Below are 14,832 nucleotides of genomic sequence, written 5' to 3' on the forward strand. Positions count from 1 at the left end.
TGGAGAGGTGGCCAGCCGCTGCAAGACCAAGGTGTAGCTGGAGGCAGAGCAGCAGATTGATTGGCAGCTAAGGAGCGGATCCAGGAGGCAGTGTTCCCAGTGACAGGCATTCAGGAGGCTGCAGCTGAAATAGCGAGTCCCAGTGCCAGTCTGCAGAGCAGGGAGTCGGGGGAGTAATACTGGTGAATGGCGCCCTCACTATCTTGTAACAGCTGCCCAGCTTATTATTATTTATTATCATACCAGTGCCGCTCACTGCAAGGAGGCTCCGTTGTGGGTGAGAGATGAGGAAGCCTTTAATATACAGTCATGGGCCTTCAGTCACGTTATATGTGTTAGGAGTCCCAGGTTGTAGCCAAGGTGGTGTATAACTGACTATCTACATTTAGCAGCCGCTCCTGGGATCTTCACATAATAGAGGCACGCTATAGGAAACTCCTCCGATAGAGAGACATTAAACACTACGTATATCCAGAGGAGAGGGGCTATAGTTACCGTGACTTAATTTCCTTTCTGCTGAGAGACTGTGTAAGGATAAACAATTCTACATTAAATGGTATATTATTGTGTAACAACCCTGGAACATTTTCTAGTAACACTAGATACGGGAAAGTTACATATTTCTTCAGCTAAAGTCGTATGACAATTGGTCATGAGCCACATCTACAGTATATTGGATATACAAAAAAAGAAGGGCCCCAACGAGTGCACTAAAGTTACTAAAGTACCTAAAGAGACTAATTTAAACCCGGGTTTAATTGCAACATTATATTTTCAGAGGTTCATTGTGTTGTAATGTAAGCTTTATACATATAGAAGTACATTCTACTATATACTGAATACATAATAAATATGAATAGTAGTTTATGATTTACTCAGAATACATCAAACCATTATAAATATCCGTATGTCATATTACTGTGATTCTCACATGAGCGTGTTAGAGGTTACTGAGAAAAGGTCGGCTAAAGTGGCCAGTGGGAAATAAACACCACTATTGGTTTCTATAACTGTGTACTCTTATTCTACCAAATTCTTATTGCACCATTACACTCCAATGGTAACATTTACACATGGGTTTTCCCAAGTAGGCCCATAAATACTTCCCAATACTCGGGTGGAGGTACATTGGTAGTATTGTAGGTAGCCCATATACCCCTGGTATTAAAGGAGGAGAGGGGGGGGGGGGGGGTTTACACTAATGTGATGGTTCTCAACACAAGTACCCCCAACAGGTCAGGTTTTCTGGATATCTCTAAACCTGCACAGGTGAAATAATCTATGCGGGTCAGTAATTATCCCACCTACTTCCACAGACAGAAATCCTGAAAACATGACCTACTGTGGATGCTGGGTGGTTGGAGCTGAGATATCCTGCTCTAATAGATAATCAGCTCTGTATATTGGTAAGAGGTGATGTAACTGACGGTGTTTCTCTGTCCTAGTTCTGGCGATGAGCAGTTACCGGGAAACTACGGATTCTTGGATCAGGTGCAGGCGCTCCGGTGGGTTCAGGGGAACATCGTGGATTTTGGAGGAGACCCCAACTCTGTCACTATATTTGGGATGTCTTCTGGAGGAGTCAGTGTCTCTGCCCTGGTATGATGTATTAGTATCATATTTTATAGTGTATTCTCTCCTATTTAGCCCACACAAGGCGGAGGGTAGAAATATTATGCTATAAGAAATGCCTCTAAGACTGCACATAACTGTATATATCACTGATGTGTTCTTTAAAAATGGGATTTTAATTACCTACCAGTAGTCTGTAGAGGATGCTGGGGTCCACATTAGTACCATGGGGTATAGACGGGTGCACTAGTAGCCATTGGCACTTTAAGAGTTTGAGAGTGTGCGCTGGCTCCTCCCTCTATGCCCCTCCTACTAGACTCGGTCTAGAAACTGTGCCCGAGGAGACTGACATCTTCGAGAGAAGGATTACACAGATAGTGTCGAGATTCACACCAGCTCACACAACAAGGCAAACCAAGCTAACTATCTTGAAACATCAGCAACTGCTGAACAATATTACTTACCAAGTAACGAAACAGTACTTACCAAGAACTAAGCAGTACTGAACTAAGTAACCACTGCAGGATCACGAAGCGCTGGGTGGGCGCCCAGCATCCTCTACGGACTACGAGAAAAGGATTTACCAGTAGGTAATTAAAATCCTATTTTCTCTTACGTCCTAGAGGATGCTGGGGTCCACATTAGTACCATGGGGATGTACCAAAGCTCCCAGAACGGGAGGGAGAACACGGAGGCTCCTGCAGAACTGATTGAGCAAACTTCAGGTCCTCAGGGGCTAAAGTATCGAACTTGTAGAACTTTGCAAACGTATTCGACCCAGACCAAGTAGCCGCTCGGCAAAGCTGTAAAGCCAAGACACCCCAGGCAGCTGCCCCGGAAGAGCCCATCTTATGAGTAGAGTGGGCCTTAACAGACGTAGGACATAGCAATCCTGCCGTAGAATGCGCATGCTGGATAGTGACCCTGATCCAGTGAGAGATCGTCTGCATAGAAGCAGGACACCCAGGTTTCTTGGGATCATACAGGACAAATGGAGAGTCCGATTTTCTGTGACGAGCAGTCCTTATCACATTGATTTTTTAGAGCCCTTACAACATCCAAGGACTTTGATGAAATTGAGGAGTCAGTAGCAACTGGCACCACAATAGGTTGGTTGATATGAAATGCCGACACAACCTTCGTCAGGAACTTAAATGACAAAGCCCCCAACTCCAACACACGTCTAGCAGAAGCCAAGGCCAACAAAGTGACAGCCTTCCACGTGAGAAACTTGACCTCAACCTCCTGTAGAGGCTCAAACCAATCCGACTGCAGGAACTGTAACACCACGTTAAGATCCCGGGGTGCCGTTGGCGACAAAAAGGGAGGTTGGATGTGCAGAACTCCCTTCAGAAAAGTCTGAACTTCAGGGAGGGCAGCAAACTGTTTCTGGAAGAAAATGGATAGGGCCGAAATCTGGACTTTTATGGATCCTAACCTCAGGCCCATATCCATACCTGCTTGCAGGAAGAGGAGAAAACGTCCCAGTGGAAACTCCACAGCAGGAAACTTCTTGGACTCACACCAAGATACATATTTTTTCCAAATATGATGATAGTGTTTAGACATTACTGCTTTCCTAGCCTGTATCAGGGTAGGAAGGACTTTGTTCGGGATGCCCTTCCAAGCTAGTGACTTGCGTTCAACCTCCATGCCGTCAAACATAGCCGCGGTAAGTCTTGATAAGTGAACGGCCCCTGCTGCAGCAGGTCCTCCCAAAGAGGAAGAGGCCTCGGCTCTTCTAGCAGCAGATCCAGAAGATCTGCATACCAAGTCCTTCTTGGCCAGTCCGGAGCAATGAGGATTGCCTGAACTTTTTGTTCTCCTTATGATTTTTAGAATTCTTGGAATGAGTGGAAGAGGAAGAAACACATACACCAACCTGAACACCCACAGAGTCACTAGGGCATCCACTGTCACGGCTTGTGGGTCCTTCGACCTAGAACAATACGTCCAAAGCTTCTTGTTGAGACGAGAGGCCATCATGTCTATTTGCGGTACACCCCAAAGACTTGTCACCTCCGTGAACATCTCCGGATGGAGGCCACACTTTCCTGGATGGAGATTGTGTCTGCTGAGGAAGTCTGCTTCCCAGTTGTCTACTCTCAGAATGAAGATTACTGGCAGTGCCAACGTGTGTTTTTCCGCCCAGAGGATGATTCTTGTTACCTCTGACATTGCAGCTCTGCTCTTTGTTCCGCCCTGTCTGTTTATGTAAGCCACTGTCGTTACATAGTCTGATTTCTCAGAAGATGGGCCACTTTGAGAAGCCCGTTGTAGATGGCTCTTAATTCCAGAATGTTTATCGGCAGGCCGGCTTCCAGACTTGACCACCTTCCTTGGAAGGTTTCCCCTTGAGTGACTGCGCACCAGCTCCGGAGACTTGCATCCATGGTTAGAAGGATCCAGTCCTGAATCCCGAACCTGTGGCCCTTCAGAAGGTGAGGTAATTGCAGCCACCAGAGGAGTGAGATCCTGGCCTTTGGCAGCAGACATATTCTCTGGTGCATGTGCAGATGAGATCCCAACCATTTGTCCAGGAGATCCAGTTGGAAGGACCGAGCATGACATCTCCCATACTGCAGAGCCTTGTAGGAGGCCACCATCTTTCCCAGAAGGTGAATGCACTGATGAACTGACACCTGGGCTAGCTTCAGGACATTCCGGTCCATTGCTTGTATCACCAACGCTTATTCCTCTGGAAGAAACTCTCTCTCTGCACTGCCGTGTCGAGGATCATTCCCAGAAACGACAGCCTCCTGGTTGGTTCAAATGTGATTTTGGAAGATTGAGGATCCAACCATGTTCCTTGAAGTTGGGTCGTGAGAGCTGTAGACTGTAACAGCTTCTCCTTGGACGATGCCTTTATCAGCAGATCATCCAGATATGGAATTATGTTCACACCCTGTCTGCGGAGGAGAACCGTCATTTCCGCCATCACCTTGGTGAATACCCTCAGTACTGTGGAGAGGCCGAATGGCAGGGCCTGGAATTGAAAAAGACAGTCCAACAGTGCGAATCGGAGATAAGCTTGATGCGGCTGCCAAATCGGAATGTGAAGGTACACATCCTTGATATACAGGGATACCAGGAATTCCCCCTCTTCCAGACCTGATATCACCGCCCTTAGAGACTCCATTTTCCACTTGAACTCCCTCAGAAAGGGGGTTAGTGATTTTAAGTTCAGAATGGGCCTGACCGAAACATCTGGTTTCGGTACCACGAAAAGGTTCGAATATGTTTTGCATGTGGGGAGGAACTGGTAGAACAACCTGTGCTGCCACCAACTTCTGGATGGCTCCCTGTAAGGTAACCCTGTCTGCCGGAAAGCCTGATTAGAAGAACCTGTGAGGAGGGAGATCCTGAAATCGCAGCCAGTACACCTGGGACACAATATCTTGTACCCAGGGATCCAGGCCAGACGACACCCAGATGTGACTGAAATGTCTGAGTGTCGCCCTCACCGGCCCTACCTCCAGGCCGCATGGTCCACCATCATGCTGAGGACTTTGGCGTGCCTGAAGCAGGCTTCTGTTCCTGGAAACCCGCGGCAGCAGGTTTCTTGGATTTTGGCCGACATCCTCTAAAGATGGTGTTGGACGGTTTGGCCTTTCTTATTTTAGTAACCCGAAAGCACTGTGATGCAGCTGAAGAAAACTTTCTTCATAGCAGTTGCAGCTGAGGGGAGAAAAGGTGACTTACCCGCTGTAGCTGTGGAGATCCACGCATCCAACACTTCCCCAAATAGAGCATGACCTGGGTAGGATCTCCACACCTCTCCTGGATTCCGCGTCAGCAGACCACTGGCGCAGCCACAGTCCTCGACGAGCTGAGACAGACATGGAAGATATTCCCGCAGCCATTGAACCCAGGTCTTTCATGGATTCCACCATAAATCCTGTAGAATCCTGAACGTTACGTAAAAACAATTCAACGTCACTTTTATCCATTGTATCCAAATCCTCAAGTAACGTGCCTGACCACTTTATTATGGCTTTGGAAATCCATTCACTATCTCACTCTCACTCAAGAAAGACCATATTTCGGAATATTCCGTATTTCTGAATATTTGGACATGGGATACTCAACCTGTATAGCATTTAATTCTTTGGACGCAGGTAAGGTTAGCGAGGCTTTCTTATTGTCAGTGAAGTAAGCCTCCTCAACCTGCTCAGGTGTTGTATCAGCAATATTCAACATATCCCTAATAGCCTCTATCATCAACTGCACCCCCTTTTTGCAAGAGATGCGGATTACCTGAGCACATCCCCATCACCGCCTGCCATGTCAGAATCGGTATCCGTGTCATCTTGCATGATCTGGGCAAGAGCACATTTGTGGGAACCAACAGAGGGGGGGCCTCGAGGTAACAGAACCAGACCAAACCAAACTGCCATAGAGTTCAGTAAAACCTGAGTTGCAGATTCATTCTATGCAACCCTAGTAGAAATCTGTGTTATCATAGATTTCATAGAGGATAACCATTCAGGCTCCCTTGCTGGTATCTGCGCTAAAACAGTGCAATCCTGATTACATGGAATGAGATCATCCTGAGAGGACATATCCTCTGCAGCATATGACACAGAGTCCCTGGACAAGGCTAAATGGAGACCACAGACACTACACACACACCTAGACAGAGTTTCCCCCCCAAAATTGGCAAGAGAGACACAGATTGGAGCCAACCCACATACAGCGCTTTCAATGGTATAAGGACACCCCCAACCAGCGCTGACTGTGCACCTTAATAGGTTACACAGTCTTTACACAGCCTCCGCCATTCCCCCCCCCCCCCCCTCCCTTCTACAACATCCTGGTACCGTAAGAGATAGCTGGAGTTGCTTTGGAGGGACTGCTCATCACTGACTGCGTTTCTGCAGGCAGAAAAATGGCGCTGAACGCTGCTGGGTCCGCTCTGAGGAGAAGCTCCTCCCCCTTAATGCCTTGTCTTCCCGCTCTTCTGGAGATTATACTGGCCTGAGGAATTGTGCTGGCAGAGATCCCGGGACCCTGACGGGCTTGAGAGGTCAGTGTAGGGTGTAGGCGCTGGCTCAGGGCGCTCCTCACAACGCCGCTCTATGTACCGCTGAGCCCTGGAGCGCAGTTAGTACTGCGCTCCATACACTGTTGCCGCCATCTTCACACCAGCTTCCCGCTTGCTAGGGGGGCCGGTGATTCACTCGCCACTGATCTTCTGGTTCTGTAAGGGGGAGCCGATCCCCTGTGGCGGGGAACGTTCAATCTCTTCAGGATCTCCGTGTCCTGTCAGCAGAGATAGTGGCTCAGACCCCGCAGGGCGGACACTACTTCAACCCCCCTCCCCTTAGTCCCACGATGCAGGGAGGCTGTTGCCAGCAGCCTCCCTGTAAAAAAAATAAACTCTAAAATAAACTTTTCTAAAGAAGTTCTGTAGAGCTCCCTTGGCTGTGCTTGGCTCCTTCGGTCACATTTTCTAAACTGAGTCTGGTAGGAGGGGCATAGAGGGAGGAGCAAGCACACACTCTCAAACTCTTAAAGTGCCAATGGCTCCTAGTGGACCCGTCTATACCCCATGGTACTAATGTGGACCCCAGCATCCTATAGGACGTAAGAGAAATACAAAAAAGCATCTGCATGTGCACATATAACATTGATGTGGGATGATCTCTCTATGCTAAGACCTCACCCAGGTAATGTGATCAGTGTGCAGCGCTAAGACTATTGTGACAAGAATACTGGGATAGTGTTTGAGGGCAGGTATGTTTGTCCCAGGTTCTTGTCTTACATGTTTTAGAAAGTGAAAACTTCTAGGAAAATGCTTTTGTTTTGTTAGAACCTTTTCAGTTTGCTGGAAAAGCTGGATAAGGGCCCTGAGAGAGAGATAAGGCGAGTTCCAGACATTGGGCCCAGTTTGGATCTTTGGCCTCACAAAGGGCTAATCAGGGCTTTCAACTGTGCAAGAGCCTTATAGGGCTTCTAGCCTGATTAATGTGTGCAGACTGCCTGGGAAGACTGCAGGATCTCTGTGAGAGAAACACGCTTCCTGATACAAGTGAGCTATACAGTGTTTACTGGAAAACTCTGTGTTTTTTGTTTAGTGATAGTTAGGAACATCTTGTGTTTAGTTAGTGCCGGACAGGCAAGGTATTTTCTTTTGGTGTTTGTTTTATTTTCTGTATAATAAAACTGGCTGGGGCCAGTTGTACCAGAAACTGGACTTGTGTGGTTCCTCAGCTGCTGCGTGCTGCCAGTTACCCCAGGAAACTGCACCTTGTACCCTTACAGTGTTATACTATTCAATATTTCCTCCCTGATTCCAAAAAAAAAGTTACTGTTATTTAAAATTCTCACATGCTGTGTGTTTTCCCTGTCTAGGTGATATCTCCCTTAGCCAAAGGCTTATTCCACAGAGCCATTGCAGAGAGCGGAGTAGCCCTCATGCCAGGATTAATTGCCAACTCTGACGAGGAAGTTATTTCGGTCAGAAATGTAAGTATCTTCTAATGGAAATAGCTGTCCTGTGGTTATCATGTAAATAACTGCAATCTTACACCAGCACAGACCCGGTCTTGTACCATATACACACATATGCAGTTTTTAAGATCACAAAACCCTGTGCTGCTGGGGACCCTGCTCCTACCACTATATAACTCTCAGTCTGTGGCTTCCTGTATCAGTGTGACAGCAGCCTGACATCCCTACTCTGTGCTGCTGGGGACCCTGCTCCTGCCACTATATAACTCTCAGTCAGACTTGCCTACCCTCCCGCATTCAGCGGGAGGCTCCCGTTTTTTCCTTGAGCCTCCCGCTGCCCCGCAAACATCGCTATGTCTCCCGGTTTTTTATGGGTCCCTCCGTGAAAATCTGGACTGCGCATGCGCAAGCCCAGAAACGCTGGAGGACAGGTCCTGCACGGGAGACGTCACTGCCATTATCTGTGAGAGGCTCTTCACTTCAGTCTTCATCAGTGTGGGTCTGTGGACAAGCTTCAGGTAGAGACTTGTCGGGTTGTGCACTGTGTGAGGTCCGTAGGGGGGCGGGGTTAGCAATGCAGGGAGACGCTATGTTGCAGAAGTGTTCTCCCTGCTCCGAAACTGTCAGTTGCTGCAGAACAGCAGTGTGGAGGCCCTTCAGTGCCAATTTCCCTGGCCGGATCTCCTTCCCCCAGGAAATGTATTTTGTATTATTTTTTTTATTTTTTTTGCCTGGTTACAGCAGAGGCCCCGCCCCTTTTACAGGCCCCGCCCCTTTCACGGCCCGCGATTTACTCCCCTCCACCGCCAGCTGTGAGGATCCAGCACAGAGCTCCTGCAGGTAAGAGAGCACTGTACTCAGTATATTCAAACTCAGGCACCAATATGATAAGTTTAGAAAGCTTCTTGCCAGTGTATGGGTCCAGTATTTTTTCATTAAAGTTACATTATTTGTTAGGCAGGGCTGGATTGGCCTAGGTTTTGGGGCCGCCTGTTATATGATGCCCCCCCACCAGCACGTCACCAACTCAGTGTCATCACTCCTTTGCGCCACGGCCACCAGACGCTATCGAGAGAAGAGGCCCACCCCCACCCCACTTGGCAGTCCGAAACAGGAGGTCAGCGTGCCAAACGTCACTGATGTCATCGGCGTGGACCTCGGCGGAAGAGATGGTGCGGCTGCTGTGGATCCATCTCAGTTAGTATGAGTGTTTGGCGATCAGGCAGTGGGGAGCCCCTGTAAAATCCCTGTGCAGCTCTCTGGGCGCAAGTGTAGCAATGTGCAGCCGGCCGGCTCCATGCACTCTGGATATTTAAATTAAATCTGAATTAGGGAGTTATTGCTGAGGTAGATAAATTGATGCCCATCAGCAGCAAATGCAAGGATCACAGGGATTAAACACAGGTTTGGCAGATTCTGGGGTTATTAGTGTGCGGGGCCACCTGTCATAGGTGGCACCGCTCCCCACGCGTCACCCGCCGGCTGACTCAGTATAGTGCAGTGCACGCAGCGGCCACCGCCCGCTATCAGGAGAACTGGCCTTGCCCCAATCCCACCTTGCTGTCAGGAAGAGACGGTGCAAATCCAGCAGGAGAACGGATCCAGCAGCACAGGTGTTCCTAGTATGCACAGGCACCCCCTAATGTCAGGCCCCCACCTCGCATGCCGATTGATTCTCTCCCCCCCACACCCGGCCTTTCAAAATTTAGTGTCTGCCACCATCCAATCAGAGCTCACAGACTGGCAACAGCGGCTCTTGAATGGCTGCCAGGCCGCTAGCTTTTATAGGCTGGCGGCCGGCGCCAAGTTTCAAACGCTCGCCGCCGCAGGAGGGCTTTAGTGAGTTGGATTTAGTAGAGATGCGTGCTGCATTGCGCTTTCCTCCGCTCATACAGTACAAGCAGCAGCAAACCACCAGTGGCAGCGGTGAGCACTAATGGGGGATAATCTGTATCTGACACTGCTGGGAGTATTACCTGGGACTGGCACCTCTGGGGGAATTTCTATCTGGCACTGCTGGGGGCATACTGTTTGGGGTAATGGGAATTTGGCTCATACTATGTGGCGTAATGTGAATTTCAGCTCATACTGTCTGAGTTAATGTGAGTAACAGATGCTGCTGTGCGGTATAATGTGAATTGAAACTATTCTGTGACCACAATCCCATATTTTTGCAGTGCACCATTAGTGCGCCCTGTCAATATTTTGGTTTAGTGGGGGTGCAGCACCAAAGAAAACTTTCACCCTAAAACTGCAACATATGATTTACAGGGTAGGATATCCTGTTCATTACAGCGAATTACAGGTTATTGGTGCAGAGGAAGAGTATTTTAGTAAAAACTTAATGGGATTCTCCTAGTTTACTTAAAGCACATAAAAAATGAGTACAGAATTTGAATTTCCTGCATAGGATATTAAATGTTTCACACCGAACAAATACCGGAAAGCGTTCATTTTCATTTACAGACCCTGTAGGCAGGGCCAGCACAATGCACTCAGCAAGGGCAGCAATGCAGGAAGGTGCCTTGCTGGAGAGATACTATCTCCACTAAGGATGCCTTCTTGATGCCAGCAGTCGGAATCCCGGCACCGAAATCCTGACACGCAGGCAGAAGACCAGCGCGGGAATTCCGATATTGGACAAAATCAGATGCCAGAATCTTGACACCCAGCAAAACGAATGTTAGTGTGCAGGCACATGGGAGGGGAGAGGGGCTAGGTTTAGGCACCCCCGGGGAGGGTTAGTATTAGGCTGCGGGGTAGGAAGGGTTAGGGGGGTATTGGGTGAGAGTAAGTATAATTACCTAGCCCCTGTTGGGATTCTCTCCATCAGGATGCTGCGGTCGGTCTTCTGACCACCGGCATCCAGACTGCCAGCTAAGCGTATCACACTCCCCCACTCTGCTGCTATTCACTGCTGCTATGCCTGTCAAGCTATATGACAGGCAGCAGCATCAAGGCGCTTCAGTACAGATCCCTCACTGCTGCTGCTGTAGATAGGGTTTTTCCCCCCGCTACAGCAGCTTTCTAGAAGCCGAGGCCCCACTGTAGGCCCCACGGCTCCCCCTGGTACAGATAGGAAAAGTTTCCCATTTCTTTTTAAAAGCTTCTTCTTTTACCTCCCCCTTCTCCAATCTCTGCACCTTTCTGTCCTCTCTGGGCTCTTACCATAAACACTTCACCCCTGTTCCATCACACTACCTCCTATCCTATCCTTCTGTGCACTGCTTCTTTCACTCCTTCCTCCTCTGTCCTCTCCAGGCTGGGGAGGGGAGGTTAGAGTTAGGCACCATTTGGGGGAGGTTAGGGTTAGGCTGCGGCATGTGAGAGGTAGGGGAGAGGGGAGAACAGCCCCAACTTACCCCTGTTGGTATTCCAAACTTCAGTATCCCAGCGTCGGTCTTCTGACTGCCAGGATACCAAGCGCCGGCATTTCCTACTGATTCCCATATGACACATGTAGCTACTCACTCGCCCCTTTGGCTATTTCACACCAGCCAGTTTGTCCCTGCCAACAGAATGCCCGGCGGCTTTTTGCTGTGGCTGGAATTTAATAATGCAGAACTGCATACAGTATGTTTTTTTCACACGGCACGGTTCTGGCTTGGCCACCGCATTGCAGCTAGGACTATCCACTGAAAAGTCCATCTGCCGGGCTGTGCCGTCCCTGAAGGCAGTGCAGTATGTGTGTGAATGGGCTCTTTCACACACAACGGGTTTTTTGTGCCGCTGCGTATGCGCGCAGCATTAAACACGGCTCAAAGCCGTTGTGTGTGAAAGGGCAGTGACAGGACAAACCGGCTAGTGTGAAAAAGCCCTTTCTTGGTCTCTTTTCAAACTGCACTTCTTTCAGCAAAGTGGGAAACAGTGTAACCAGCATCCTTAACTAGATACAATTAATAATCATTGTTTCAATCTGCCTGTGGAGTCAGCTCTTGAATTCACTTAGAGGCACAAATAGACACACTGGGGTAAATTTGCTAAGGTGGGAGTTTTTTTTAGAACTGGTGAAGTTGCCCATAATATATAGTGCACTTATATTATTATTCTTTTTTTTCTTTAATGCTGCTTTTAGTACTATAGCTTTCACTTACCACAGCAGGACACACCCCTGAGGGGCAATAATCATGCCCAGAGGTGGAGCTAGACACACCCCTTGAGCTGAGCATGACACGCCCCTGCAATGGAGCGCCGTTCTGTAGCCACCTGGAATCTCCCTGAAACTAGTTTTCAAAAGTAGGCAAGTATGCTCTCAGTCTGTGGCTTCCTGTATCAGTGTGACAGCAGCCTGACATCACTACTCTGTGCAGCTGAGGACCCTGCTCATACCACTATATAACTCTCAGCCTGTGGCTTCCTGTATCAGTGTGACAGCAGCCTGACATCCCTACTCTGTGCTGCTGGGGACCCTGCTCCTACAACTATATAACTCTCAGTCTGTGGCTTCCTGTATCAGTGTGACAGCAGCCTGACATCCCTACTCTGTGCTGCTGGGGACCCTGCTCCTGCCACTATATAACTCTCAGCCTGTGGCTTCCTGTATCAGTGTGACAGCAGCCTGACATCCCTACTCTGTGCTGCTGGGGACCCTGCTCCTACCACTATATAACTCTCAGTCTGTGTCTTCCTGTATCAGTGTGACAGCAGCCTGACATCCCTACTCTGTGCTGCTGGGGACCCTGCTCCTACCACTATATAACTCTCAGTCTGTAGCTTCCTGTATCAGTGTGACAGCAGCCTGACATCACTACTCTGTGCTGCTGGGGACCCTCCTCCTACAACTATATAACTCTCAGTCTGTGGCTTCCTGTATCAGTGTGACAGCAGCCTGACATCCCTACTCTGTGCTGCTGGGGACCCTGCTCCTGCCACTATATAACTCTCAGCCTGTGGCTTCCTGTATCAGTGTGACAGCAGCCTGACATCACTACTCTGTGCTGCTGGGGACCCTGCTCCTACCACTATATAACTCTGTCTGTGGCTTCCTGTATCAGTGTGACAGCAGCCTGACATCCCTACTCTGTGCTGCTGGGGACCCTGCTCCTACCACTATATAACTCTCAGTCTGTGGCTTCCTGTATCAGTGTGACAGCAGCCTGACATCCCTACTCTGTGCTGCTGGGGACCCTGCTTCTACCACTATATAACTCTCAGTCTGTGGCTTCCTGTATCAGTGTGACAGCAGCCTGACATTACTACTCTGTGCTGCTGGGGACCCTGCTCCTACCACTATATAACTCTCAGTCTGTAGCTTCCTGTATCAGTGTGACAGCAGCCTGACATCCCTACTCTGTGCTGCTGGGGACCCTGCTCCTACCACTATATAACTCTCAACCTGTGGCTTCCTGTATCAGTGTGACAGCAGCCTGACATCCCTACTCTGTGCTGCTGGGGACCCTGCTCCTACCACTATATAACTCTCAGTCTGTGGCTTCCTGTATCAGTGTGACAGCAGCCTGACATCACTACTCTGTGCTGCTGGGGACCCTGCTCCTGCCACTATATAACTCTCAGCCTGTGGCTTCCTGTATCAGTGTGACAGCAGCCTGACATCCCTACTCTGTGCTGCTGGGGACCCTGCTCCTACCACTATATAACTCTCAGTCTGTGTCTTCCTGTATCAGTGTGACAGCAGCCTGACATCCCTACTCTGTGCTGCTGGGGACCCTGCTCCTACCACTATATAACTCTCAGTCTGTGGCTTCCTGTATCAGTGTGACAGCAGCCTGGCATCCCTACTCTGTGCTGCTGGGGACCCTGCTCCTACAACTATATAACTCTCAGTCTGTGGCTTCCTGTATCAGTGTGACAGCAGCCTGACATCCCTACTCTGTGCTGCTGGGGACCCTGCTCCTGCCACTATATAACTCTCAGCCTGTGGCTTCCTGTATCAGTGTGACAGCAGCCTGACATCACTACTCTGTGCTGCTGGGGACCCTGCTCCTACCACTATATAACTCTCAGCCTGTGGCTTCCTGTATCAGTGTGACAGCAGCCTGACATCCCTACTCTGTGCTGCTGGGGACCCTGCTCCTACCACTATATAACTCTCAGTCTGTAGCTTCCTGTATCAGTGTGACAGCAGCCTGACATCCCTACTCTGTGCTGCTGGGGACCCTGCTCCTGCCACTATATAACTCTCAGCCTGTGGCTTTCTGTATCAGTGTGACAGCAGCCTGACATCCCTACTCTGTGCTGCTGGGGACCCTGCTCCTACCACTATATAACTCTCAGTCTGTAGCTTCCTGTATCAGTGTGACAGCAGCCTGACATCCCTACTCTGTGCTGCTGGGGACCCTGCTCCTACCACTATATAACTCTCAACCTGTGGCTTCCTGTATCAGTGTGACAGCAGCCTGACATCCCTACTCTGTGCTGCTGGGGACCCTGCTCCTACCACTATATAACTCTCAGTCTGTGGCTTCCTGTATCAGTGTGACAGCAGCCTGACATCACTACTCTGTGCTGCTGGGGACCCTGCTCCTGCCACTATATAACTCTCAGCCTGTGGCTTCCTGTATCAGTGTGACAGCAGCCTGACATCCCTACTCTGTGCTGCTGGGGACCCTGCTCCTACCACTATATAACTCTCAGTCTGTGTCTTCCTGTATCAGTGTGACAGCAGCCTGACATCCCTACTCTGTGCTGCTGGGGACCCTGCTCCTACCACTATATAACTCTCAGTCTGTGGCTTCCTGTATCAGTGTGACAGCAGCCTGACATCCCTACTCTGTGCTGCTGGGGACCCTGCTCCTACAACTATATAACTCTCAGTCTGTGGCTTCCTGTATCAGTGTGACAGCAGCC

The 14,832-nt window shown here is 49.4% G+C and overlaps 1 protein-coding gene across 1 annotated transcript in view; it reads left to right on the forward strand.

Annotated features, from left to right (window-relative positions):
- The window catches only part of LOC134968788 (cocaine esterase-like), a 196,756-nt gene that overhangs the window by 163,286 nt on the left and 18,638 nt on the right, over positions 1-14,832 (forward strand). The window contains exons 6-7 of the mRNA XM_063944272.1: positions 1,446-1,599; positions 7,927-8,040. Coding sequence (XP_063800342.1) covers positions 1,446-1,599; positions 7,927-8,040 — 268 coding nt within the window. The remainder of the gene's footprint in view (positions 1-1,445; positions 1,600-7,926; positions 8,041-14,832) is intronic.

This window comes from Pseudophryne corroboree, chromosome 11, assembly GCF_028390025.1.
Source record: "Pseudophryne corroboree isolate aPseCor3 chromosome 11, aPseCor3.hap2, whole genome shotgun sequence".
Lineage (NCBI taxonomy): Eukaryota > Metazoa > Chordata > Amphibia > Anura > Myobatrachidae > Pseudophryne > Pseudophryne corroboree.